The 27,502-nt window shown below is 38.8% G+C and overlaps 1 protein-coding gene across 3 annotated transcripts in view; it reads left to right on the top strand.

Annotated features, from left to right (window-relative positions):
- The window catches only part of Rragb (Ras related GTP binding B), a 52,125-nt gene that overhangs the window by 8,875 nt on the left and 15,748 nt on the right, over window positions 1-27,502 (top strand). The window contains exons 4-11 of one of the 3 annotated variants that reach the window (XM_051142491.1): window positions 210-293; window positions 2,142-2,208; window positions 3,806-4,028; window positions 11,576-11,671; window positions 13,779-13,901; window positions 18,972-19,063; window positions 24,563-24,678; window positions 25,603-25,854. In XM_051142491.1, the coding sequence (XP_050998448.1) occupies window positions 210-293; window positions 2,142-2,208; window positions 3,806-4,028; window positions 11,576-11,671; window positions 13,779-13,901; window positions 18,972-19,063; window positions 24,563-24,678; window positions 25,603-25,700 (899 nt within the window). In that variant the 3' untranslated portion in view covers window positions 25,701-25,854. Of the gene's footprint in view, window positions 1-209; window positions 294-2,141; window positions 2,209-3,805; window positions 4,029-11,575; window positions 11,672-13,778; window positions 13,902-18,971; window positions 19,064-24,562; window positions 24,679-25,602; window positions 25,855-27,502 lie in introns of those variants that run through there. The other 2 variants (XM_051142494.1, XM_051142493.1) reach the window with 2 other exon arrangements.

Genomic DNA, 27,502 nt, shown 5'->3' with positions numbered 1-27,502 from the left:
TGCTGCAGAAAGTAAGACAAGGACTAAAAAGTCTACTGGATTTGACAATGGGGCCATTGGTCACTTGGTGAGAACTGTTTCTGGGATATGGGAGTAGAAACCAGATTTCTATCCCATATACCCCATATCTAAAATGTCACTGAATCCTGTCACTTCTTTTGTTATTGTCTTTCCCTTTCTCAGTAGCACTTCTTTCCATTTTTTTTTAGTACTAGACCGTATACATAGTCTTCAAATTAATAGCAGTTTGAGCACCTACTCTCTCGTAGACTCTGTTGGAAATACAAAGACATGTAAGATATGATTCCTTTTCCAAGGAGGGGGAAGTAAGGGGGAAAAGGAAGTAGTTTGAGCATCTGCTATGTGCCAGGCACTTTATGTACATAGCTTTTTGAATCCTCACAGCACTCCCGTGAGGTCAATACGGCACTCTTTCCTTCTTATTTTCACAGAAGGGAATGCTAATTCTAAAAGCCCAACTTGCCCAAAGTCATACAGTGGTAGAGCTGTTATATAAACTAAAGTCTGTTTGACTTGAAAGTCTATATGATTTACTTTATCATGATGGTTTGTGTCTATACATAAGAAGATAAAATTGTAAAAAACGTAGATAGCAGTTTGTTCGGGTAACAGCTTGGAGATAGCCATAAGAATGATCACCATGTGACTGAGTTAACTATCCCATCAATTATATAGAATAAAATTGCTAGACTTTGGGAAATATTCATGATAAACTCTTTCATTAGTCCTTCTTGAGGTTTCTAGTGCCTGGCAGAGAGTAGTTGCTTAATAAATGTTTGAATGAGTTCAGAGGGAGAGCTCATGGTAACTGGGATTTTTTTTTCAGGCAAGGAGGGCCTTTGGAGGAGGGGTGAATTAGTCTGGGTTTTAGGATTAACTTTGAAAGGAAGAAGGGGCTTTGTAGCAAAGGATGGAAAAGGCAGTGGATAGTGGGAGGGAGCAATAAAGCAGAGGTCGCAAACATCCAGCCTGTGTGCTGGATAAGGCCTGTAGATGTGTTTTCTTTGGCCTGTGCATTGTTTTGGAAAAATTGGAAGTAGTAATCTCAAGTAAAAATTTTCATTAACATGGAACGTTTAAGCTACTATTTAAAATGATAAAGATCTAGTAAACCCAAGCCAATACTTTTGCATGGAAAATGAACAATAGTTGAATAACTCACACATCTGTGAGACCATGGTAGATATTTACCCTCATATTTAGCCAGCTTAAATGGTATAGATTTGCTCACATGGCCTGATTTTGCAAGTTTGCGACCCCTGAATGTAAAATATGGTGGGGGATGGGGAGGTAGCAGGGCTGGGAGGACTATGAGTAAAAACATAACGGGTTGAAGTAAAAGGATTTGTTAGTGTGAATTACTGGGGATTATAAAGGTAGATTGAAAGTAAAAATGAGAAGGACCTTGAGTCTACCCCCATTAAACATGGAGGAGCCATTGGGAGTGTTTTGAATGGGGAGTGATATGTTCAAAGTAGTGTTAAGAAGATGAACCTTGCAATAGCCTAATGGATGATGTAATAAGTAGAGCTTTCTTGTAGTGTAGCTATGAGGCCAAGGGCCTTCCTTCATGTTGAGTGATAGATTATAAAATAAAGAATAGAACTAAGAGATGCTACAAAGGACTCAAAGTGAATTGAATATGGTCAGGAGAGTTAAAAAAAAAAAAAAAAACAGTAGACTCATTAACTGAACAGGAAGTCAGTATAGTAGTTAGTTTTGTTGTGTTTTCTGTTTGTTCTATGTTCGTTTCTGTCTTTAATTTTTGTGGGGCAGCTAGTGAAAGAAAGTGGGCTTGGAAATCTCTGTTAAATGGTGTATGTCACTGTCTTGCGTGCTAAATTTTAACATTAATATTATAATTGGAGATTGTTTCTGCTTGGGGTACTAAACTACTGAAATTTAAAAATGACTCACACAAGAGCCAATTCCTTAGCTTAGGGTAGTGTAGGTGCCCACCTTGCCACTAAACTACATGACTAAACGGAAAATCACCTTCTTGTTATGGCTTTGAGCATTTCACTCCACTTTGGTCCTTCTAAACACCATGGGCTTGTGGTTTATTTGCCTTAAATTTTATGTTTACTACAAATACTAGATTTATAACATTTATCTTCCAGTTGATGTAGAACATTCTCATGTTCGATTTCTGGGAAACCTGGTTTTGAACCTGTGGGATTGTGGTGGGTAAGTACTATGTGCCTATTCATTTATGCAGCTGATGGCAGTAATGATGTCAGCTAGTATAATCAGCATGGTAAATACACCTAGAGAAGCTATCATCAGCATGGATGCAGTAGCTAAAAATATTTCACAATTGTCCATTGATTAATAAAGATGTGCGCCTGGCAGTGGTGGCGCACGCCTTTAATCCCAGCACTGGGGAGGCAGAGGTAGGTGGATCCCTGTGAGTTCGAGGCCAGCCTGGTCCACAATGCTAGTCCAGGACAGCCAAGGCTACACAGAGAAACCCTGTCTCAAAAAACCAAAAAAGAAAGAAAGAAGGAAAGAAACAAAGAAAGATGTGCATTTTGTACAACTGTGAACATTCCCTCTACAGAAGACATATTTAAGTAGCTCCAATATAAACTTCATCTAAGTATGTATACTAAGGGATAGATCATGCCTATTTTTCAGTGGCATAAATTAGATCTCTTCCTCAGATTGACTGACACCAATATTGAGTTCTTAGCTAATATTTCTTTTGCCAGATTATTCTTAGTCATTTTAGTAATTACTTCTAGGTAGTTGTCATCTTCATCATCTTTTTTTATTTTTTATTTTTTATTTTTTGGCTTTTGGAGACAGGGTTTCTCTGTGTAGCCTTGGCTGTCCTGGACTCACTTTGTAGACCAGGCCGGCTTTGAACTCACAGCAATCTGCCTGCCTCTGCCTCCTGAGTGCTGGGATTAAAGGCATGTGCCACCATGCTCACCCTTCTTTTAAAAGTTGTGAGACAGAACAAAACAAAAACAAAAAAAGCTGTAAGACAGCAGAGGATAATATCACAGATGATCCTTGTTTGGTTGTATAGAAAATTGAACACTTTTCATTTGTTTGTTTGTTTGTTTGTTTAATCTCTTTACAGCCTGATCTCAGCCCCCTCCCTCTTCTCCTCCCAGTCTCACCCTCACATTCCCCTCCCCCCAGAATTGAACACTATTAATCAAAACCTCATACAAATAAGTACAGTCTTGCATCTATGGTAAGCATTGGAAATGAGAGGAATGTGTTGGTTAAAGGGGCTATAGTGAGTGAGCTGGCACAAGGCAGGGATGGTTTCTGTGAGGACATATGGATTGGGTTGAAAACTAAGGAACAAGGTGGAGTTAATTAGATAGAAAAAGGAGGCAAATAACATGTGAAAGAGTGACTAATATATGCTACAGACTTAAAAGAATGAACAGAAGGTAAGTGGTGTTTAACACTAAAAGACAAGAGGCATGGTGAATATGCACAGGTGGGTGGATCTCTGTGAGTTGGAGGTCCGCCTGGTCTGCATAGTGAATTCTATGCCAGCCAGGGCTCCATAGTGAGACCCTGTCTCAAGAACAAGAACAACAAAAGCAAATATAAAAAGAAAGGCAGAGGATTTTACAAGACTGCAAGTTATGACCCTGGAGTAGAGGAGCTAGAGAGAGGTAGAGCTCTAACTAACATTTAGTTACTGCTCTTTGAATTAAAGTTTAAGATCATATCCTACTTAACTGAACAATAACATTTCAAGCAGAAGTGATTGAGCAGAGGATTTGTTTACTATCTAGATTTTTTTTTTCCCTACCAGACAAGACACCTTCATGGAAAATTATTTCACTAGCCAGCGTGACAACATCTTTCGAAATGTGGAGGTTCTGATTTACGTCTTTGATGTGGAGAGCCGGGAACTTGAAAAGGACATGCATTATTATCAGTCATGCCTTGAGGCTATTCTGCAGAATTCGCCAGAAGCCAAAATTTTTTGCTTGGTACACAAAATGGATTTGGTACAGGAGGATCAGCGAGACTTGGTAAGAAACTGAAAGGGTGCTGTACCAAATGGTTTGTGTGCTTTGTTGACTTCCTATGTGTGTGTGTGTGTGTGTGTGTGTGTGTGTGTGTGTGTGTGTGTGTGTGTGTGTGTATACATACATACGTGTATATATATATATATATAAAGTATAGGTCATTGTAGCCTTCTGTATTGCAGAACTTGGTAAGAATCTGAGCATGGGCTTTCACTAAATAACCATTATCATTTTAAAAACACAGCTAATACACCCACCAGGAGTAAGATGAGGGGAGGTTGCTATTGTCACTGGATTAATTTAGGAAAGTGATATGTACCAATTCAGGTGCCTACCACACTGTGTCAAGCGCTACTCAGGATCCCTCACAACTGCCCTGGCATAAGTGAATTAGTATGCATGAGTATAACTTTGCGATGACTAAAAAGGGTAGAGTAGGAAATATCAACTTTCATCTCTTCAACAAAAACACATAAAGTTAACTACCTATAGGCCAAAATATCCCAGAAAGGAGCTCAGTACAGAAGAGATGTAGTAAAATAGGCAAAGTCTTTTTTGTTTGTTTGTTTGTTTTTGTTTTTGTTTTTCAAAACATGGTCTCTCTGTGTTAGCCTTAGCTGGCCTGGACTCGCTTTGTAGACCAGGCTGGCCTCGAACTCATAGCAATCCGCCTGCCTCTGCCTCCCGAGTGCTGGGAGTAAAGGCGTGCGCCACCACGCCCGGCTAATAGGCAAACTCTTAACTATCTATGAGATAGTAAGGCATAGATGTAGTCTACCTTCAGTTTGTTTGGTGTAAAATAATAGCATTAGATATTAAGGATAAGATTTTTTAAAAATCCTTCTCTATGTCATAGAGAAGAACTAAGCAAAATAGTTTTAGATTAGACTGGTCATATAGAATTTAAATTTAGTTTCTCCTTGGCTTGGAGTCTTTTTTTTTTTTTTTTTTTTTTTTTTTTTTTTTTTTTTTTTTTTTTTTTTTTTTTTTTTTCTTTTTTCTTTCTTTTTTTTTTTTTTTTTTTTTTTTTTTTTTTTTTTTTTTTTTTTTTTTTTTTTTTTTTTTTTTTTTTTTTTTTTTTTTTTTTTTTTTTTTTTCTTTCTTTTTCTTTCTTTCTTTCTTTTTTTTTTTTCCCTGTAACAGGGTTTTTCTGTTTCTCTGTGTAATCTTAGATGTCCTAGAACTTGCTTTGTAGACCAGGCCTGGCCTTGAACTCATAGAGATCAACCTGCCTCTGCCTCCTGAGGGCTGGGATTAAAGTTATAAACCACTGTCGCCTAGCCCCTGGCTTGGAGTCTTAAGGGGAGCCTCATACTAAAGTAGCTTTTGATAATTGGTTTAGTAAGGAAAACATGCTCCATAACCCACAGATACTGTCTGATCCCTTGGAGCTGGAATTACATATGTGCTGGGAACCAGAAACTGACCTTGAGCCCTCTGTAGGAGTAGCAAATGTTCTTCACTACTGAACCCTCTCTCCAGTTCCTTATACTGTGATTTTATTTTATTATTTATTTATTTATTTTGGTTTTTCGAGACAAGGTTTCTCTGTGTAGCCTTGGCTGTCCTGGACTCGCATTGTAGACGAGGCTGGTCTCAAACTCACAGCGATCCACCTGTCTCTGCCTCCTGAGTGCTGGGATTAAAGGTGTGCACTACCACCACCCGGCTATTCTGTGATTTTAAAAATAACTTCAATAGCTGGGGATATAACAGTGTAGGGTGCTGCTTGGCCTATTTGATACCTTGAGTTAAATCCCCAGTACCACATTTTTTAAAAACAAATTTTAGTCAAAATTGTAATGAAAATCTAGACATTCCATCAAACGAGCTCCTTTTGAATGTTTCAATCACTTTTAATTTCTCTTACTGATTTTTAAATGCTCATATAAATATCATCAAATATATATTAATAGTCTTAAGAGGCTTTTTTAAAGATTTGTTTATTTATTATGTATACAGTATTCTGCCTACATGCATGCCTGCAGGCCAGAAGAGGGCACCAGATCTCATTATAGATGGCTGTGAGCCACCATGTGGTTGTCGAGAATTGAACTCAGGACCTTTGGAAGAGCAGACAGTGCTCTTAACCTCTGAGCCATCTCTCCAGCCCTGTCTTAAGAGATTTTTCACTTAATTGAGAAGATCATTTATTTCATTAACTACTAAACTAAAAAGTCTAACAATAAAAATTTCACAAAATAACAATTTCAGCTATGATAAATGTTTCTATATATGTTTATGTGTGTTTGAGTTTTCCAGAGAACAGATCCAATCAGATGTGTTTTTGTATAGAAAGAGAAAGACATAAAGAAATAGGAGGGTGTTTCGTTTAAGGAATTAGCTCAACTGCTTCTGGAAGCCATGTCTGGAAGAAGTCTGAAATCTGGAAAGCAACCTGAATGTAACTGTGTCAGCATCCTTTCTTTCCTTTATTTATTTATTTATTTTATTGTTTTGTTTTGCCTTGTTTTTTGACATGGGGTTTTTCTGTTACACAGGGCCGTCTTTGCAGTCCAGGCTGACCTCAACCTCACAGAGAACCACCTGCCTCTGCCTCCCTCAGTGCTGAGATTACAGGCATGAGCCACCACATCCCACTCCTGTTCCTCAGCATCCTTTCTTAAGTTGACCCAGCCTCCTCTTTCAATCAAGCAGTTCTGGATTTACAAAGTGGCACAAATCTGGATACCAGTTGAAGAGCCATGACATTTTATGATTCATGCTAGATTTTTGATCATGTGACCTAAATAATTTCGTTTATGTAGACCAAATAAAAATGTAGTAGATATCCCATCTAGTTCGTTCATAGGTTATTTATTTATATGATCAACTAGTCAAAACTATAGGTTTTGTCAGTTGGTACCTTGGTTCTTCTGTCCAATCAAATAAGTGTACCCTCCTTGTATTTGATGATAAAATGTCTCCACATTGCTCTTGCTCCTCCAGCACCCACTTTTTCTTTGATAGGCTTCCCAGTTAAGTGGTAGCAACTGCCACAGTAAGTTTTGGCCTGTAGAGGAAAGTGATGAGAGACCTGGGGAAGGGAGCTAGGGTTCCTCTTATTAATTTGTTTCTCACCATAACTGTGTTCTGGACCTCCAAGTCTTGATAAATAGATTATAGATGACAAATCTGGAACATGGTGATCTCCCTAAGCCTTTAGATTCCTTCTGGTGTCGCAGATCAGTGCAGGTCTGACATTTTAACTTCAGCTAGCATAGCGTGTTTTCATTCATATCTCAGCCAGGAACTGAACAAACAGAATGCTTTCTTAGCCCTTCACTCCAAATCCTCTGCTTATTGGATCCATACCAATCGATTTGGCCTGAGTGAATGTTATGTTCCTTCTACTATAGTCTCCACATTTAATATCTAGTCTCACAATTATCCCTGAATTTTTTGTCTATATTTTTAGAAAAATCATATAGTTCTTTTAGAGAGTAGAATAATTCCTCATGGGTCATGTTTTTGTATGTCACCTATAGAAATCTTCTGATACTTGAATCTGTATAGACCTAGAAGCAAAGGACAATGATAGAAACAAATCAGAGCTCTCTTGTAGCTACCTCCGAGGAGGCCATTACAGTTGGGTTTTTTTTTTTTTCCAGGAAAAGTTGGATTCTTCTTAGATAAGAACGTAGTAGCAGTTTCTGTGGGCAAGGAGTTGAGAATTAAGGCATCCCCCACTTCTTCAAGCTTTCCTCTATGAGACCAAGTCCACCCTCCAGAATCGCATTCCCGCATAGCCAGGAGCCATGATTTCCAAGCAGCTGTGTCATGGAGCCGGCGTTTAGTTTGCACTGTAAATTATCTGCTCACAGGATGAGATTCCAAGTTTACTTTGCAGCAATCTTAGACCTGTGGCTGTAGGAAGTAAAGGTATCTTTCAAGGCAGATATAGAAACTTTAGATCCTCTATACTGGAATTGAACTGGATATTCAAATCTGAGCTCATTCTTATCGTTATCCATTTCGTACAGCAAAATTGAGATTGGCTGACAAATCCATTATACTCATTTTGACCAAAATAGTCACATTTGTGGTTGTCAGAATATAGTCTCTATAATTATTTAATTTGTATGCTTCAGTATCTGAATTCCACATAACCTCCAGACTCTTTTGACTGTTCTCATTACTTATTGAAACCGCACCTTTAATTGTAATCAGATTATAGAACTAATCCCAGTTATACCAAAACCAATCCAGAAACGCATCCTTGAGATTATACTCTAGGGCTGGAGAGGTGACTCAGAGGTTAAGAGCACTGGCTGCTCCTCCAGAGGTCCTGAGTTCAATTCCCAGAAACCACATGTGGCTCAAAGCCATCTGTAACGAGACCTGGTGTCTTCTTCTGCTGTTCAGGCAGAATAGTGCATACATAATAAATAAATCTTTTTTTTTTTTTTTTTTTTTTTTTTAAGATTCTACTCCAAGTCTTAGAATCTTTCTGCCTCCTCTCTGAGTAGATTACCAAAGCCTATCAGGATTGGGGTTAATGACATCTCATTTGGAGCAGCCAAAGGCTCTTACTCTGAGCACCGTGTCCACCAGGTGTAGGTCTCTGATAATTACCATCTATTGCAAGAAGCTTCTCTGATGATGGTTCAACAAGGCACTGCTCTAGGGGTATAGCAATGTTTTGATTTTGAGGGTTTTTTTAGGGAGAAAAAACATGGAATTGGGTGAGAGGGGAGGATCTAGGAGGAGGGAGGATTTGGTCAAAGTATATTTATGAAATAGTCTTGGATAATGAAAAGGACTTTACTGTAGAACCTACTCTCAGTACTAAAATCTTTTATTAAACATTCTTCAGAGCAGCAGAACCCACAGAATGTGAAATGGGGGTGGGAGAGTAGATGTTGAGATTGACTTATTGTAAGCAAGTAGTTCAACTGATTGTGGGGGCTGGCAAGGATGAAATTTGGAGAGCAGGCCAAAATTCTAGAGAACCATAAACCTTCAGTGTTGTACTTAGCATAAAAAGGCAGGTTATTCTTTCTAAAAGAAAGAATAAGCAGGCTACCAAGATGAGACTTGATAGCCTATGACCATATAGTGGGGGAGGAGGTCCCACTCGGTCATAGACCTAGGGGAGGGGAATAGGGTGAAAGCGGGATGGAGGGAGGAACGGGAGGATGAAAGGGATGGGATAACAATTGAGTTGTAATCTGAATAAATTAAATTTTTTAAAAAGGGGGAAAAGGCAGGTTAGACATGCCTAGGGAAGAGTGTTTAACAGAATACTTCCTAGTATTCTGGCTCTTACATCCTTTCCGCCCCTCTTCTGTAATAATTCCCTGAGCCACAGATGCAAGAGCTGTGATGTACAACTAGCCATTGGGCCTGGGCTCCCCAAGATTTGTTAATGTCTACTTTGTGTCCAGTTGTGGTTTCCTGTGATGGTCTTCATTTCCTGTAAAGAGGGGCTTCTTTGATAAGGGATAGTAGTTATATGTAGGTATAAGGGATGTGTTTCAGAATATAGTAGGGAATGATACTGGTCTAGCAAGGTGGCAATAGTAAATTCGCTTCTAAGATCCATGACTTAGGGCTGGAGAGATGGCTCAAAGTTTAAGAGCACTGGCTGCTCTTCCAGAGGTCCTGAGTTCAATTCCCAGCAACCACATGGTGGCTCACAACCATCTATAATGTGATTTGATGCCCTCTTCTGGCCTGCAGGTATACATGAGGTATAATACTGTATAAATAATAAATAAAAAGGAAGAAAAATATTAATGACTTCACTAGTCCTTGGAAGTTAATTAGGTTTCTAGTGTCAGGCATGATTTCTCTCTTGTTGGACCTTAAGTCCAATTAGACAGCAGTTGGCTACCTAGTACAAAGTAGTAAGCCCTTAAACCAAATACACACAAACAGCAAAAAAATGAAGCTGTTGTCTTTATTTATTAGTGGCTATGCATATGACAATACTAACAAAATGAAAGACTATCATTTTAAGAAGGAAGTGACCTGGGCAGTGGTGGTGCATGCCTTTAATCCCAGCACTCGGGAGGCAGATGCAGGTGGATCACTGTGAGTTCGAGGCCAGCCTGGTCTACAAAGGGAGTCCAGGACAGCCAAAGCTACACAGAGAACCCCTGTCTCAAAAAAAAAAAAAAAAAAAAAAAAAAAAAAAAAAAAAAAAGAAGGAAGTGGGGAAAGGGACGAAATGGAGAGGGAGGACTTAGGAGGGGCTGGAGTGAGGAAAGGGAAGGGGGAAAGCAGTATATTTTAATTTAAGATGTAATTTAAAAATTAAAATGAATTGGCCATCACTATGTGTACATGCATACTAGCAATCCACCCACATAGGGAAACATCTGAATATACATGGGTTTTTTGTTTGTTTTTTGAGACAGGGTTTTACTTGTTTTGTAGACCAGGCTGACCTCGAACTCACAGTGATCTGCCTGCCTCTGCCTCCCTGAGTGCTGGAATTACAGGCATGTACCACTGTGCCCGGCTGAGTGTATAGACTTTATACAAATATTTTCTCTGTATATATGGGTATGTATACATAGAAACAAATCCTAGTTGACTAGAGCTTAGTTGTTTGTGTGGGTTATATGTATGGCAAATTAAGTACACTAAACATATAAATATATGAGTTTGGATATAATCATGTAATATGTTATTAAGGGCTGGAGAGATGGCTCAGAGATTAAGAACACTGGCTGCTCTTCCAAAGGTCCTGAGTTCAATTCTCAGCACCCACATGGTGGCTCACAACCAGCTGTAATGAGATCTGGTGTCCTCTTCTGGCATGCAGGCTCACATGCAGGAAGAATACTGTATAAGTAATAAATAAATCTTTTAAAACATATGTTATTAAAAAGTATTTCTGAGTGGGGCATGGTGCTGCACACCTGTAATCCCAGCACTTGGGAGGCAGAGGCAGGTGGATCTCTGTGAGTTTGATGCCAGCCTAGTCTAATGAGTGAGTTCTAGGATAGCCAGGGCAATACAGAGAAACCCTGCCTCAAAAACCCAAAAAATAAATAAAACAGTATTTCTATAATACTGGAGAACTAAACATATTTTGATTTGTAAAAATTTAATAAAGGTATTGCCATATTAAAATGATTTCTATTTGGCAGATTGGAGTATACATATATTTTAAGATGTGTATGATTATGCTGGGCACGGTGGTACATGCCTTTAATCTCAGCACTTGGGAGGCAGAGGCAGGCAGATTGCTGTGAGTTTGAGGCCAACTTGGTAACAAAGTAAGTCCAGGACAGCCAAGACTACACAGAGAAACCCTGTCTCAAAAAACAAAAACAGAAAAAGATGTGTATGATTAATTTTATTTTCTATCATAGTGATCTCTATGAATATTTAGCAAAAACAGGATAAGCCTGAAGAAATCTAATTAATAGTTATTAACATACTGATAGCCTTGTTTGAGAAATAATAACACTCAAGATTCCTATGAACCCAGAGTAAGAGGTCCTTGTCAAAATATGATAAAATAATTACAAATCAGATTTTGCAATGAAGGAGGAGAGCTGTTATGTGCTGATCAGTTGTTGGATTTTTTAATTCAGATTTTTAAAGAACGCGAAGAAGACTTAAGGCGTTTATCACGTCCGTTAGAATGTTCGTGTTTCCGAACATCTATCTGGGATGAAACTCTGTATAAGGTGTGTATGTTTCCCAGTTCTGCACTGTAAAAGCATGAATAAACATTAAAAAAGGTATTAACAAAACTAAAATATTTTAAACTATTTCATACCCATCTAGATTTGTTGTACTAAAAAGAAAATAATCTATAACAAATTGTTTGAAAAACATCAAACTTAACGTCCAACAATTTTGGTTTTAGTCTTAGATTGGATCAACATTGTCACCAAGTCACACTGGATTTGCCAGTTTGGATATGATTAATCTGCTACTGTTCTTTGTCATAGCAAAACTGTCGTTTAACATCCACCATCCATTTTGACCCATTATGGTCTCGATGATTATTGTAGTTGTGGCTAATGTGCAGGGGCTAATGGTATATGCTAATGTGCCTAAATTCAGATAGCCCCAGAAGAAAAATATTTAGTGGATAAATGAGAGAAGCCAATCTTAGAACAAGATACGATATGTATATTGTACAGTATAACTTCAGCTTTCATGTGGAATTGGAGCATTCAACCCTCATTGTTAGTATTGCTGGAATGGCTATCACACTTATTTGCAGTCTAGAGGCTGTTACCTCAGTAGTTCTGTGGATGAAGTTGAAGCTTCTGCTTCTGTTTTTCTGGCTTACTAGTGGTTTAAAGACTCACTACCTTTGTGTCCTCATATGGTCAAACCACTCCTTCAGACTGCTTCTGGTATTCATTGACAAGTGTGACTCTGGGTGGTACAGGCTTCTTCTCTGTCACTGGTAGCTAGACCTTCAGTATCAACTCATCTGACAAGCATCTACAACCAGAAGCACAGAAACCTGACTTGCAAGGAGGAAAACCATTGGAATTTTAAAAATAGCCACTGATTTTTTTTTCAACTAGTTCATTTCCCCCCAGTATTAATGTTGTCCCAGGCTCACTCTAAATAACAACATTTTGAGATACCTGTCTAGGAAGTACTGTTCTAGATTAATATGGGCCGAATTTCTCTCAAAGCCTTATTCCCATAGAACAGGTAACCGTGATAAGGATCGACATGACGCACTGATAAGAACCAGCTGCGGTGTGAAACACGACCAAAGACAATTGGCTAATCACAACACTGCTGTGAGTGACAATGTCTCTGCTGTGGTTAGCTTTGGTGCCTTCTCCAAGGTAAATTCAGCAGTGACATTAACACCAACCTGGGAATTTGGAACACTACGCCTAAGTAATAAAAACTAATTGGAACAGAGACATGGCGCTACTACTATCTCTTACATTAATGTTGCATAGAACTGACTTACATTTTTTTATATTAAGTTTTATTCAACAAGCATTCGTTGTCTATCTACTGGATGCTGTCACCTACACAAATGACTGAGATAAGATTCCTGACATCTTATAGGAGACAGAAGAACAAAGTACACCTAACCAGGCAAATTGGGAGTGAGAGTAAAGGAGATTTTATAGCAGAAATATGAAAGAAGCACTTTAAGAGAATACTAGGAGGGTAAAACAAATTTCATCTGCATGCATTCATTGGTCATAGTCCTGGATAAAGTCAGTTTCACACAGTCATATGATAGGCCTTTTAAAATTCAAAGGAATCAGTAATTTTTACAGATGTCACCAAACATTTGAAAATCATAATCCCAGTTGTTCCTTTTATAATGACATATTCTATCTTTGAAGGGAGGGCCTATTTCTCATTGTGGCTCTGATATTTTCAAAAAAAATTGGCTCTTGGATGTATGTTGAATATAGCATTATTTCTTCTTTTAAAGCTGTGGACATGTTGGACTTCAATGTTTGTTGGATGTCTGGATTAGAAGGATTTTAGTACAATAGGTCATACTTTGTGACTTTTTTCCTAAGGCTACATGATGGCACTAAATTACCTATTTGCTCATGAAAAGAAATTTCTCTAGCATTTCTCAAGTGTTTGATCTCTAGAAATTCAACTCAAGGATACAAATCAAGTATTAGGTTAATTTTGATGTTTCATTTCTGTTATATTTAACGTCTGTATTTTTATGACTCAATTATCAATGTGTTTTGCTGTCTTGTTTCTTGTAGGGTACTTACTCATTGCAAAGGCCTTGAACTAGCTACCTATTAGTAATAGTCAGTTGTGTTTCTGTCCTGTTAGGCTTGGTCCAGCATTGTTTATCAGCTGATTCCCAATGTTCAGCAACTGGAAATGAACCTGCGGAATTTTGCTGAAATCATTGAGGCTGATGAAGTGCTTCTGTTTGAGAGAGCTACTTTTTTGGTAAGGACTTTCTGTTCTACAGATAGATTTCAAACTGTCTTCTTGCAGTCAAAAACCAGCATGTTACTACTTTAAGGAAGAACCACGCCCATTCACATCAGCAGGTATGTTCTTATTTATAGAGCAATATTGAATGCAAATGGCGTGGAAAAAGTCCTCTGGTAAATAACCTTTCAGTAAGTAGTAAGATTTAGATTTTTGGCAGGTACGCCTTGTCAGAGACTTCAAATTAGTTCTAGTAATAATTATACAATTATGATAAAGGATTACTATTACCCACCAACCTTTATTAAGAAAGCTCCCACCCATGTCTCAAAAACATTGATACAACATGAAAACTTCTAACATGTAAAAGACTCAATGACTTACTTAAGAATTCAGATGGAGGCTGAGTGTGCTGGCGCACGCCTATAATCCCAGCACTCAGGGAGTCAGAAGCAGGCAGCTGGCTGTGAGTTTGATGCCAGCCTAAATTACAAAGCTAGTCCAGAACAGCCAAGGCTACACAGGAAAACCCTGTCTCGGGAGTGGTGTCACATGCCTTTAATCCCAGCACTCGGGAGGCAGAGGCAGGTGAATCTCTGTGAGTTCAAGGCCAGCCTGGTCTACAAAGTGAGTCCAGGACAGCCAAGGCTACACAGAGAAACTCTGTCTCAAAAATAAAAAAGAAAGAAAGAAAAAGTAAAAAGATAAAACAAAAAAGTGTTCAGTGTTCAGATGGAGGAGTGGAGCAGGTAGAGACATGCTGGTAGTTCTACTTTTCTTATAAATTAAATGTAACGCTTCATAAAAGTTCATGTTTTTTTTTTTTTTTTTTTTTTAGCATGGCCTATTTAAAGTTCTTGTCTATGATGTTGTTACGGTACGGATCCCAAGTGTTCTCTGAGAGCCCATGTGTCATTCTTTTATTTTTCTTTTTTCTTTTTCGAGACAGGGTCTCTCTGTGTAGCCTTGGCTGTCATGGACTCGCTTTGTAGACCAGGCTGGCCTCAAACTCACAGTGATCCGCCTGCCTCTGCCTCCCAAGTGCTGGGATTAATGGCGTGAGCCACCACGCCCAGCCCATGTGTCACTCTTAAGCAGTGATTTTCAACTGTGTGTCATAACCCCTTTGGGGGCGTCCAACAAACCTTTTACATTGGTTGCCTAAGACCATTGGAAAACACAGATATTTCCATTATGATTCGTAACAGTAAGAAAATTATAGTTATGGAGTAGCAATGAAAGTAATTGTAAAATGCTAGAACTTTTCAAAGTGGAGCCTGAGGGAGGTCCTTAAGTACTAAGGATATGGCTTTGAGGGGAATTGGGAGACTTTTGTTCCTTCCTCTGTCCCTCCCTCCAGTTTCACTGTGCCATGCATTCCAGCTGTGATAACAGGCCTTGTGTTCAGCCTGCCACAGTGGGTTCAACCAGTTATAGGCTGGAATGTAGAACACTATGAATCTAAATAAACCTTTTCTCCGTAGGGAAAAAAATTGAATTTAACACAATATCAGCTGTGAGTGGGTGATGCAAAAACCTGTGTTATCCATATATATGTATGTGTGTGTGTGTGTGTATACATATATACATATATATACATATATATAAGATATGTGTGGGTGTGTGTGTCTGTGTGTGCCTGTGTGTCTGTCCGTCTAAGAGTGAAGTTGCCACTTGTGTGTTGGGTACCCATGGAGGCCAGAAGAAGGTATTCAGATTTCTTGGAGCTGGAGACACAAGCGCTTATGATCTGCCTGGCATAGGTGCTGGGAACCAAACTTGTGTCCTCTGGAACATCAGGAAGTACTCTTAATCACAGAGCCGTCTCTCCAGCCCAATGTATACATTGAAAAATGGTAGTAATAGCCTCTGAGTGGTGATGGCATAGGCTTTGGAGAGGCAGAGGCAGAGGCAGAGGCAGAGGCAGTGAATCTCTGAGTTCCAGACCAGCCTGGTCTACAGAGCAAGTTCCAGGACAGTGACACAAAGAAACACTGTCTTGAAAGGGCGTCATCACTACCAAAATAGTAATAAAAGCTAATTTGTCAGAGCACAGTGCATTAGTAATTTTAGTAAGCTCATTTAATGTAAGGCTAAAAACAGCTCCAAGTGAAGAACTAAGTTTCTGAATTTTACCACTGCTGGGTGAGTTCAAATGTCTTAATCATTCTGTGCCTTTTCTACAAAATAAGAGGAACAATGTTTATATCATAGGTTTATTGTATGCATTAAAGTGGGACAGGGCCTGGCACAGTGACACACATATGTAATCTCAACAGAGACAGGTGGATCTCTGTGAGTTCGAGAGCAGCCTGCTCTATAAAGTGAGTCCAGAACAGCTGAGGCCACACAGACAATCCTGTCTCCAAATTTAAAAAAAAAATACATAAGTAGATAGCCAGCCTGTCCACAAAGCAAGTCCAGGACAGCAAAGGCTACACAGAGAAACCCTATCGATAGATAGATAGATAGATAGATAGATAGAGCGATCTTCAGATAGATAGATGGAACAGGATAATGGTATGCAGCCAGCACAAACCTTGGCATGTATTTAGTAGCAGAGGATAGAGAATGTATGTATGTAGTTTCACCTCATCCTTTATGCAAACACACTCTTCCTGCTAGCTGGTAGAACCCAGGCTAAGAGTCCTAACTAGAGTACCTCTCTGTGTCAGCCCACTGGTATGGCTTACTTTCCCGGAATTACTACTCAACCTAATTTTTTTTTTCTGGCTAATGTTTGTAACAATAAGGATGTAAGCTGTTCTGTTTGTTTTGACGTATATGGCACAACAAACCTTGCTTCGGTGGTATTTGCTTGTCATTACCTACCACACTTAGCATACAGTGATAGCCCAATGCAAACTCTGTTCCTAACAGACAGCTTTTGTGTGATTGATGATTTGTATTGAGGGAGATAAATTCAAGATGCATCTATCTGGTCTATCATTGGTAAAAGAAAATATTTAACATGTCAGGATTTCTGTGCCAATTCTCTTCTGGCAAATGATGTGGATGGATTTCTTCTGCTAGAAATTCACAAGTTCTTGTCAGCCTTTCGTGTACTTGTGGTTTTTAAATTGGAAGATGTTAGGAAGGTATTTTAGCTATTGTGGGTGTCTGTCATTTGTGCTAGTCAAGACTTGGGCTCATCTAGCAAAGGCTTTTAAATAGTTTATTATAGACTTCTTTAAAATTAAACGTTAGGTACTGCCCAAGAGCAGTTTGATATTTTTATTTATTTCCACTTTATACTATTGTAATCTGGAGGCCATCTTAATTAGGCAAGATTTAATGATTAAGAGCACACCTTTAATCCCAGCACTTGGGAGGCAGAGGCAGGTGGATCACTGTGAGTTCGAGGACAGCCTGGTCTACAAAGTGAGTCCAGGAGAGAAACTCTATGGGGGCGGGTGAGATAATTGAGAAGACACCAAATGCCTCTTGACTTGGGCTCGATTTATAATCTGATAAGCTCATCGCTTAGCAGGGCAAATTCCCTGAGTGATCAGACCTTCACTTTTCTACTCTTGGAATTGACCTTTGCTGTTGTTGTTGTTATTTATTTATTTATTTATTTTGGGGTTTTTGAGATAGGGTTTCTCTGTGTAGCCTTGGCTGTCCTGGACTCGCTTTGTAGACCAGGCTGGCCTCAAACTCACAGCTATCCACCTGCCTCTGCCTCCCCAGTGCTGGGATTAAAAGCGTGCACCACCACGCCTGGCTGGGAATTGACCTTTGTATTCTGGAACGTATGGCTCCCTGTTGCTGTTCAGCATCAAAAGAAAATATTGCTCAATATATTCCAAGCCTGGAAAAATTCAAAATATGTTTTTTACTGACTATTGCTTACTCACCATAGTAAGCCAAAAGTCATACCATCATGAGTCAAAAAATCATCTCTAGAGAATACATGAATGATCTAATCAAGTTATAACTAAATGATTCTGGGTATATTTTTAAAATAAATATGGAAAATGTTGACAAGGATATAGCACAGAGGCCAAGAAACAAGGATGCCAGGTAACAGCTCAGTTCTTAAAACTAGGACCTGAGGCTGGAGAGACGGCTCAGAGGTTAAGAGCACTGACTGCTCTTCCTGAGGTCCTGAGTTCAATTTCCAGCAACCACATGGTGGCTCACAGCCATCTATAATGAGATCTAGTGCCCTCTTCTGGCCTGCAGGTGTACATGCAGGCAGAATACTGTGTAATAAATAAATAAATCTTTAAAAAACTTTCTGTTAAGAAAACTGCGACTTTAAAGCCGGATGTGGTGGTGCATGCCTTTAATCCCAGCACTCGGAGGGTGGGGGCCGAGGCAGGAAAATCTCTGTGAATTCGAGGCCAGCCTGGTCTACAAAGTGAGTTTCAGGACAGCCAAGATAACAGAGAAACCTGGTCTCGAAAATCAAAACAACAACAACAAAAAACCCAAAAATACTGCTACTTTAACAGCGACCCCCACTCTTCCACCTTTGATACTGGGGCTGGCCTTGCCTTCAATGACAACTTTGTAAAGCTCATTTCCTGGTATGACAATGAATTTGGCTACAGCAACAGGGTGGTGGACCTCATAGCCTACATGGCCTCCAAGGAATAAGAAGCCCTGGACCACCCAACCCAGTAAGGACATGAAAGCAAATGAGAGGCCCTCGGCTGCTGAGGAGTCCCTGTTCCAACTCAGCCCAACACTGAGCATCTCCCCTCACAGTTTCCATCCTAGACCCCAGAATAATGGGAGGGACCCAGGGAGCCCTACTCTATTGAATACCAGCAACAAAGTTCACTGCACCTAGAAAACAACAACAACAACAAACTAGAATGACCAAAGGACTCACAGTTGTCTGACTTACTTGTTTGCTTGTTTATTGATTTTTTGAGACAGGTGTGTAGCCCTGGTTGTTCTGGAATTCACTTTGTAAACCAAGCTGGCCTCAGACTCAGAAATCTGCCTGCATCTGCCTCCTGAGTGCTGCGATTAAAGGTGTGTGAGACCCCACTGCCTGGCTCCAGATGTCTGTTTTAATTAGTAATAGTGATATGAGTATTTGCATGAATTAAAAAATAATATCCCTTTTCACAGGTGATTTCTCATTATCAGTGCAAAGAACAGCGTGATGCTCACAGATTTGAGAAAATCAGCAACATTATCAAGCAGTTCAAGCTGAGCTGTAGGTAAGAGACTTTCTATATGGGGACTGTTCATGCCTGGGGAATAGTTGTCATTTTTGACATTCAAATAAACTGGTTGACTGCATTTATGTTTACACTAGATTAATCAAATAAGAAGTCGAGTTCTAAAGGATTCTGCAACTGATTGAACTGTTGTTCATTGTCCTTTTCATATAAGCATAATAGGCTTATATTTTGAACATGAAAAGTAATTGGGCAAGGATATTATGTTCTTCATGGGAATTTAAGAGAAAAAGTTACTATATTCAGGAATTTTAAAGAAAAAAGAACCCAAATCCCATGGATCATGTGAACCAAACTGATACAAAAACATATAAGAATATGCAAGTCAACTATCCTTTTGAGATCTTTGATACCATCTGGGAAATAAAAATAAAATATCCAGGGCCTGAAGAGATGCCTTAGTGGTTAAGAGCAGTGCCTGCTTTTCCAAAGGACCCAGGTTCAATTCCCAGCACCCACATGGCAGCTCACAAGTGTCTGTAACTCCAAGATCTGACACCCTCACACCAATGCACATAAATTAAAACTAAATAAAATATTTTTTTAAATATCCAAGAAAGTTTTGAAAAGGAAAAGGGAACTTGTGACCTGGTGAAGGAGAAACCCCTCGATTTCTAGAAAGGAAACACGGTTGCTAAGAAGGAAAGAGTGCAAGACTATCAGCAAGGCACAAGTGGAACAGGTGAAAAGTGTTGGCATGTGAGGATAAGAGCAGCATAGAGAAGAAATAAACTGAGTTGAGAGGAAAAATCATCTTCAGTAGAAACAGTGAGCAACAAGACAGGAATATACCAAACTGCCTCCACTGGAATCAAGGACACTAAGAAGACCAGGGAGAAGCTGTCCCCTCCTGAGCATGACTGTCATAGGAACAGGGATCTGGAGACACAACCAGGAATTGGACACACCACGAGCATTGAGACTCCCAGGGATACCAAGGTAGACATATAACAAGGCAGGAAGAATCAAGAGCCCCAGAGTGACTAAGCTAAAGAATAAAGGGAAAGCACTCTCACCAGCACTGCTTGCACAAGCAATAACATGATGACACTAAAGAGTTATGGTGAACCTGGCATGCTGTTATGGATGGACACAAGGATTTGCAGGCAAGATGTATGGGCCACTAGCAAATAAACAGCAGGGGTCTGGGTTCAAACACAACATCCTATGACAGAAGTAAATACAAGTATTGACCCTACTTCCGTGTTCCCTCAGAGCCCCAGACTCACAAAGCTCCTCATGGAAGCTGTGGTCAGAAATAATCCAAAGATAAGGCTTTAGGTGGCATGGAGTGTTTCAGACTGGAAACAACTGCAGAAAGCAAGTACAACACAGAGCCTTCTTATAACAGGGAAGGCATACGCCTATAACTTGTTTAAACTGCAGAGACTGACAGCTGCCTATCTACAGAAGCAGCTAAAAGAGAAAACCAAAGTGGGAAGCAACTATATTCATCCCAAAGAAAGAAAGACTAACATTATGATATCTTGTTTTAGATATTATTTTATGTAGTTATTAACTTATATGCTTGTATTTTAATTGTTCAATGCTTTTATTTTAATTTGTATCTTGCAAGAATAGCCTTTATAAGAATCTTACTTTTTTTGCACCTGTTCTTTGTTTTCTCTATTGTTTCTCATACCTGTAGCCTTTTCCTTTTCTTATACTTTATTCCTTCCTTTCCCTTTTCCACATTCATTGCTCCTTTTACTTTTAATCATTAATAATCTTGGCTGTAAACAACTAAAATACATTTCCCATAGTGCCCTAGTCCCTCTGTCTTGAACCTTAAAGACAGAAGGGAAGTACAAAGGGTTTTTACAGCATGCTAACACCAGGCTTTCTGTCAAACCTTTGTTTCTGTTACTGGGCTGGCTTCACTTACTAAGTAATTATGAGAAATACAAACCCAACTAAAGGCAGGTCACCATGAGGACTCCCAGAAAATAAACAAAATGAGCAAGAAAAAGAAACAGTAAAACTAGAAGCCACATCTCAGCAGATACACAAAATACAGCAAAGTATAACCAGAGAGAATGAGCCACGGTGACACTGAGCTCATGTGTTCATATGCTCACCGTTCCTCCGTACTATTGGAAAGAAAAGATTTCAAAGTCCTATTTAAAAGATACCAGTGTTCAAGTAAAGGACTCAAATGACCAGACGGCTGAAGTAAGGAATTCAATTCAGGGCCTAGGTACTAAAACTATCAAAGTAGATGGAAAGGTCAGCGGTGTGGAGGCAAAATGCAAAAAAAAAAAAAAAAAAAAAAATATATATATATATATATATATATATATATATATAAGACATTCACTAAGGAGGTTGAGGTTCTGAAAAAGAACCAAGCTAAACTTCAGAAAATAAAAGAATCTATCAAAAAGCACAGCGAGAAGAATCATCAGCATACAAAATGAAGCAGAAAAAAAGAATAAGAAAAATAGAGCCAAAACTTGTAGGAATTCTTAGGATATGTTCAAGAGCTCAGACTTAAGAATCTTAGAGAAAAGCTAAGATAAAGTGTTAAGGCATCAGACTGGAGAGATGGCTCAGTGATTAAGAGTACAGAGTTCAGCTGGGTGTGGTGGCGCACACCTCAATCCCAGCACTCTGGAGGCAGAGACAAGTGGATTGCTGTGAGTTCAAGGTCAGCCTGGTCTACAAAGTGACTCTAAGACAGCCAAGGCTACACAGAGAGACCCTGACTTGAAAAACCAAGAAGAAACAAACAAAAAGAGTACTGAGTTGAAGCCTGGCATGCTGGCGCACGCCTTTAACCCCAGCACTTGGGAGGCAGAGGCAGATGGATTGCTGTGAGTTCGAGGCCAGCCTGGTCTACAAAGTGAGTCTAGGACAGCCAGGGCTACACAGAGAAACTCTGTGTTGAAAAATCAAAAACAGAAAAAAAAAAACCTGAATTCAGTTCCTCCAACCCACATGGTGGCTCACAACCATCTGGAATTTTCACATTGTGCACAGACATACATGGAAGCAAAACAAATGAAATAAATCTAATTTTTAAAATTGTAAAGCCATAAGCCGAATATTCGATGATATTAAAACAGAAAAATTCCAAAATCTAGGGAAAGAAATGGATAGCAAGATATGAGGTATTTTCAACCCCAAGTGGGCATGACTGAAGAAGAGGCCTGCCATGACAAATCAGCCAAAATTATAATGAAAAGAAATGTATTATGGAGAAAATGCCAACTCACTGCCAAGGCAAGCGTCAAAATAACATAAAATCTTTCATCACTAAGCCTAAAAGCTGGAAAAACATGGCATAATATATTTCAAGCCCTGAAACCAAACAACTGACAACTAAAATTGCTATATCCAGGAAAGCTATCTTTTAAAGTTAATGAAGAAACAAGAACATTTCAAGATAAGCAAAACTATGAGAATTCATGACTACCAAACCAGCACTTTAAAAAATACAAAAACAGTACTATACACAGCAGTCTCAGCGCTGGCACAGCAGCACATGCCTTTAATCCTAGCACTCAGGCGGAGGGAGGCAGATCTCTGAATTCGAGGCCAGCCTGGTCTACAAAGTGAGTCTAGGACAACCAAGGCTACACAGAAACCCTATCTTGAAAAACAAAAAAGAAAGAAAGAAAGACAGACAGACAGGGTTCCTCTGTGTAGCCTTGGCTGTCCTAGACTCGCTTTGTAGACCAGACTGGCCTCGAACTCACAGATCCACCTGCCTCTGCCTTCCGAGTGCTGCTGTGCCCAGTCAGCTGGCTATATTTTTATATTTAGGAATGCATGCACACACACAAGCAAGGCGGGGTACATGGGAGAGTTCAGAGGAAGGAAAGTGAAAAGGGAAATGATATATTATAATCTTTAAAATATTTTTAAAGTAGTCCTCTTCGTACATCAATAATGAACTTACTACCAAGGAAATTGGGGAAAAATGGCATTCACAATTGCTTCAAAAAGTAACCTAAATTAGACCACATGAAGAAAGTGAAAGGCTTCTAAGATGAAAACTTTAAAACCATAGAAGACTGAAGAAGGCAGTAGTAGATGGGAAGACCTTTTATGCTCATAGATGGCAATATTAATATTGTAAGATAACCATATTACTGAAAGCAGTACAAATATTCATTGTAGGCTCCATCAAAATTCAAATTACAGTCTTCACAGAATTATAGAAGCCAAGTCTATAATTCATATTGAATCACGTAATCCTGAATAGCCAATGCAGTCCCAAGAAGAATGACCAGCACTTGAAGTATCACAATACCTAATCTCATATACTACAGAGCCATAGTGACAAAAATGTTGTGATACCAACACTAAAGCAGATGTTGATTAATAGAATACTATAGACCAGTGGTCCTCAACCACTGGTGAGTCATGACTTCCTTGGTAGTTGCATGTGAGCTATTCTGCTTATCAGGTATTTATAGTATGATTCATAACAGTAGCAAAATTACAGCTATGAAATAGTTTTATAGTTGGGGGTCACCACACATAAAGGTTTACAGCATTAGGGAGGTGAAGAACCACTGATCTTCAGAGATACTTGGACATCCATGTTATTGCTGATCTACTAACAGTATCTTTATAATAGATCCAGGCTTGGTGCCCATCAACAGATTCACAGATAAAGAAAACTTAATGCATATACAGTATGAAATATTATTCATCATAAGGAAAAAGAAACATTTGCAGGAAAATAAGTAGAACTTGAAATACTATGTTAAGTGAAATAAGCTACTCAAATACAGTGTTTTCCCTTGTATGAGGAATCTACATTAAATTTGTGTCTCTTGGGGGCTGGAGAGATGGCTCAGAGGTTAAGAGCACTGTCTCTTCTTCGAGAGGTCCTGAGTTCAGTTCCCAACAACCACATGGTGGCTCACAAACATCTATAGTGAGATCTGGTGCCCTCTTCTGGTGTGCAGGTGTACATGCAGGCAGGACACTGTACATAGTAAATATTAAATGTGTGGCACTCTGTGCAGGTCATAAAAATAAGAAATGGGACCATGAGAGAGTAGTAAGATATCTTGTTTGATTAGGGAGAAGAAAGGAAAATGTGAAGCACATGACATGATAACAGATAGGTACACTATTTTTGGGGAAAGGAGGCTAGCAGTAATGAGGGGAGACGGTTCTGGGAGAATGTGGGCAAATATGAACAAAGTGTCTGTGTGTGTGTGTGTATGTAAAAGGCCATAATAAAACCCATTACTTTGTATGCTAATTATAAGAACTATTAGCAAATCTTTGGTAACACTTTTTAATATATGTCTAGATTGAAGCTCACTTCTCCTTCTGAGTCTACACCAGTCCATATCCTATTTCCCAGTCACTCTCTAAGCATGTTAAGTTTATCAGTACAGTGTCCTTGGACATTTAAAACGTGGTAAATTAAGATACAGTACTATACTGCTTTCTAATATAATAAAAAGCAACGTATTTTAGTCTTTTCTTTAACTACCGTTTTCCTCTCTCCCATAGCAAGCTGGCTGCCTCTTTCCAGAGTATGGAAGTGAGGAACTCTAACTTTGCTGCTTTCATTGACATATTTACATCCAACACTTACGTCATGGTCGTGATGTCTGATCCATCCATTCGTAAGTTTAAACTTGGCTGACAAAGTTTCAAAGTCATAGCATTTTTAAACAAATGCCATCAAGTTAGTACTTTAGTAGATATTTAAAAATGATTTCCTGGTGAAGTCGTTGTACAATAACATGAAGGCCCTTAATCTCACTGCACTGGACACTTACAAATGGTAAGCATGGCAAAGCTGATATATTACACATAAATAATGCATAACATATGCACATCCATCCATACATATAAAGCTACAGTTAAAGCACTTACTACTAGTGGTTGTAGTCATGTTGAATCACTTTATTTAATAGGCATAATTTTAGGGATGAAAAATAATTTTTCTCACGTATTGTTTTTCTCCATGAGAAGTTAAGAATTCAGATTGCTAAAAAAAAATTTCAGATTACTAAATTGATGAGTCTTAAAGAAATGAGAACCCAGATCTCTGAACTTGTAAAAGACTAGCCATGTACCCTCTAAGTTATTAAAGCTGAGCCACTTTGTGGATCACTGTACGTTCTACAGCTCTGTGTTTCTGTTCTGGGCGTTAAGGGGCAGTATTTATCATTTCCATACCATGGAAGCCATATCTCCTACAACCATTAGAATAAAAGTTCTCACAGTATTTCCAGAACATTCCTGTGTGTTTAAATTATCTCTCTTCTTCTGGTTTTATCTATTTTAGGTTAATACTTAAAGGTAACAAAAATATTGAGGTTTATTCTATTAGTCTCAAACCAAAAGATTGTGAAATTTTATGTTTAGGATATATGCAAGTCTGCTTTAGAAATATTAAAGCTTGATAGCTTGAGGCTTCCTGCTCCTGTATTCTGGCATACATTGAAGGATTTGGATCTTTTAATTTATTTGCTTTTACTAGACAGACATTCCTTTGACTGCCCTTCTTACTCTGTTGGGTGTCTCCCTGCCCCCACCCTCAGCTTCTGCAGCTACTCTGATCAACATCCGCAATGCCAGAAAACACTTTGAAAAGCTGGAGAAAGTGGATGGACCAAAACAGTGTCTTCTCATGCGCTAAACATTGCTGACTATTGTTTCACACAAAAATATTGAAACACTGTTTCTTAATTTTATTGTTGTATTCATATATGTAGGCTCTGAGATATTGTGATGCTTATCACTTCTGTCTTTTCTTCTCTACTCCCAGTCTTAACGCTTAACTTTGAATGCTATTTATTCAAATAGCTTGAGGAGGTAGAACATGAGGTGTCCATGAAGTTGGTGTAACGTATACGTAGGTGATATATGTAAGTGTTCTGATAACTTGATTCTAATGGTGTTTCCAGTGTTCTGATAACCTGCTTTCAGTAGTTGTGTATGCCAAAGTCCTTCTCAGCACCCTCTTGTATTCACTATCAAATATATCCATGTAAGTTTGAAGTATTATTGTTTTCTCAGCATGAATTAAAAATATTCCGTAACTCAGCCAAGCACGGTGGCTCGTGCCTGTGACCCCAGCATTTGGGAAGCAGAGGCAAGAGGATGACTGCAAGTTTGAGGCCAGCCTGTCTGCATAGGGAGGTCCAGGCCAGCCAGGGATACATATTAAGAACTTGTCTCAAAAAAATCATATATACATATACAGACATATGTGTATATGTATATATATATTCCTTAACTTCAATTGTAAATAAACTTGTGCTGTTAGGGATTTCAGTGTCTGTGTTTCTTTTTCTTCTATCTTGAACTTTGCACTAAGAGCTAAAAGTGTCACTTATGGTAGAGAATAGAGCTTGCTTATTGGGGAAAAGTAAAAACCAAAGTTAATGAAAGACTACAGCCAGATTTTAGCCTCATTCCAGGGAATAGTTTAAATGTCTGATAGCTATGATATCTGAATTTGACAGTCAAATGCCAAACACAAGAAGCTACTGAGCAAGATAATTATTTGAATTCAATGTTTAAAAAATAATTTATTTGGGCTGTAGAGATGGCTCAGAGGTTAAGAACATTGATCACTGTTCCAGAGGTGCTGAGTTCAATTCCGAGCAACCACATGGTGGCTCACAGGCATCTATAATGTGATCTGGTGCCCTCTTCTGGCCTGCAGGTGTACATGTAGGCAGAGCACTGTATACATAATAAATTTAAAAAATATTTTGAAAAATTAATTTATTTATATTGTACGGACTGACAAAAGTTGGAGAAGCTATATTAGTCATCTAGGCCTCCAGTGCTGGTGAGATGGCTCAGTGGATAAAAGCCCTCACCGCCAGGCCAGACAAGCTGAGTTCAGTTTCCAAAAACTACATGGTGGAAGGCAAAGACTGTTCCCTGCAGGTTATCTTGAGATCTTGACACGGATGCCCACATATATAAACGAATACTCAGAGAGACACATTGAATAAATAAAATGTTAAACAATTAAAAGTAATTCTAGGAAGCACCTAGAGAATGAATGAAGAAAATCTGGATGGAAAGTAAGATTTAGGAGATGAAAAATGTTGAGTTCCAGCTGTGGTTACCATTTTAATGATATAATCCATAACTACAAATGAGATGAACCTTAAAATCTTAATTAGAATTGCTGTCACCTCTAAACTTTCGGTTTCCACTAACTGATAACAGAATGATAACAGAACACACACACACACACACACACACACACACACACACACACACACACACAGGCACGTATTTGGGGAATGCACAGCTCTATTGACTCATCTCATTGCTCCTATGCCTCATGGTATAAAATGTCTTCCAGTGCCAGGTATGGGGTGTATGCCTTTAGTCTACATAGATCTTGACTCAAAAAATAAAAAAATAAAAAAAATGAAAGAAAAAAGAAAAAGCATTATCTTCCAGCATGGCTTCCTC

This window comes from Acomys russatus, chromosome X (assembly GCF_903995435.1).
Source record: "Acomys russatus chromosome X, mAcoRus1.1, whole genome shotgun sequence".
Taxonomy (NCBI): domain Eukaryota; kingdom Metazoa; phylum Chordata; class Mammalia; order Rodentia; family Muridae; genus Acomys; species Acomys russatus.
The sequence above is the reverse complement of the archived record's forward strand: the minus strand, read 5'-3'. Positions and strand labels throughout refer to the sequence as shown.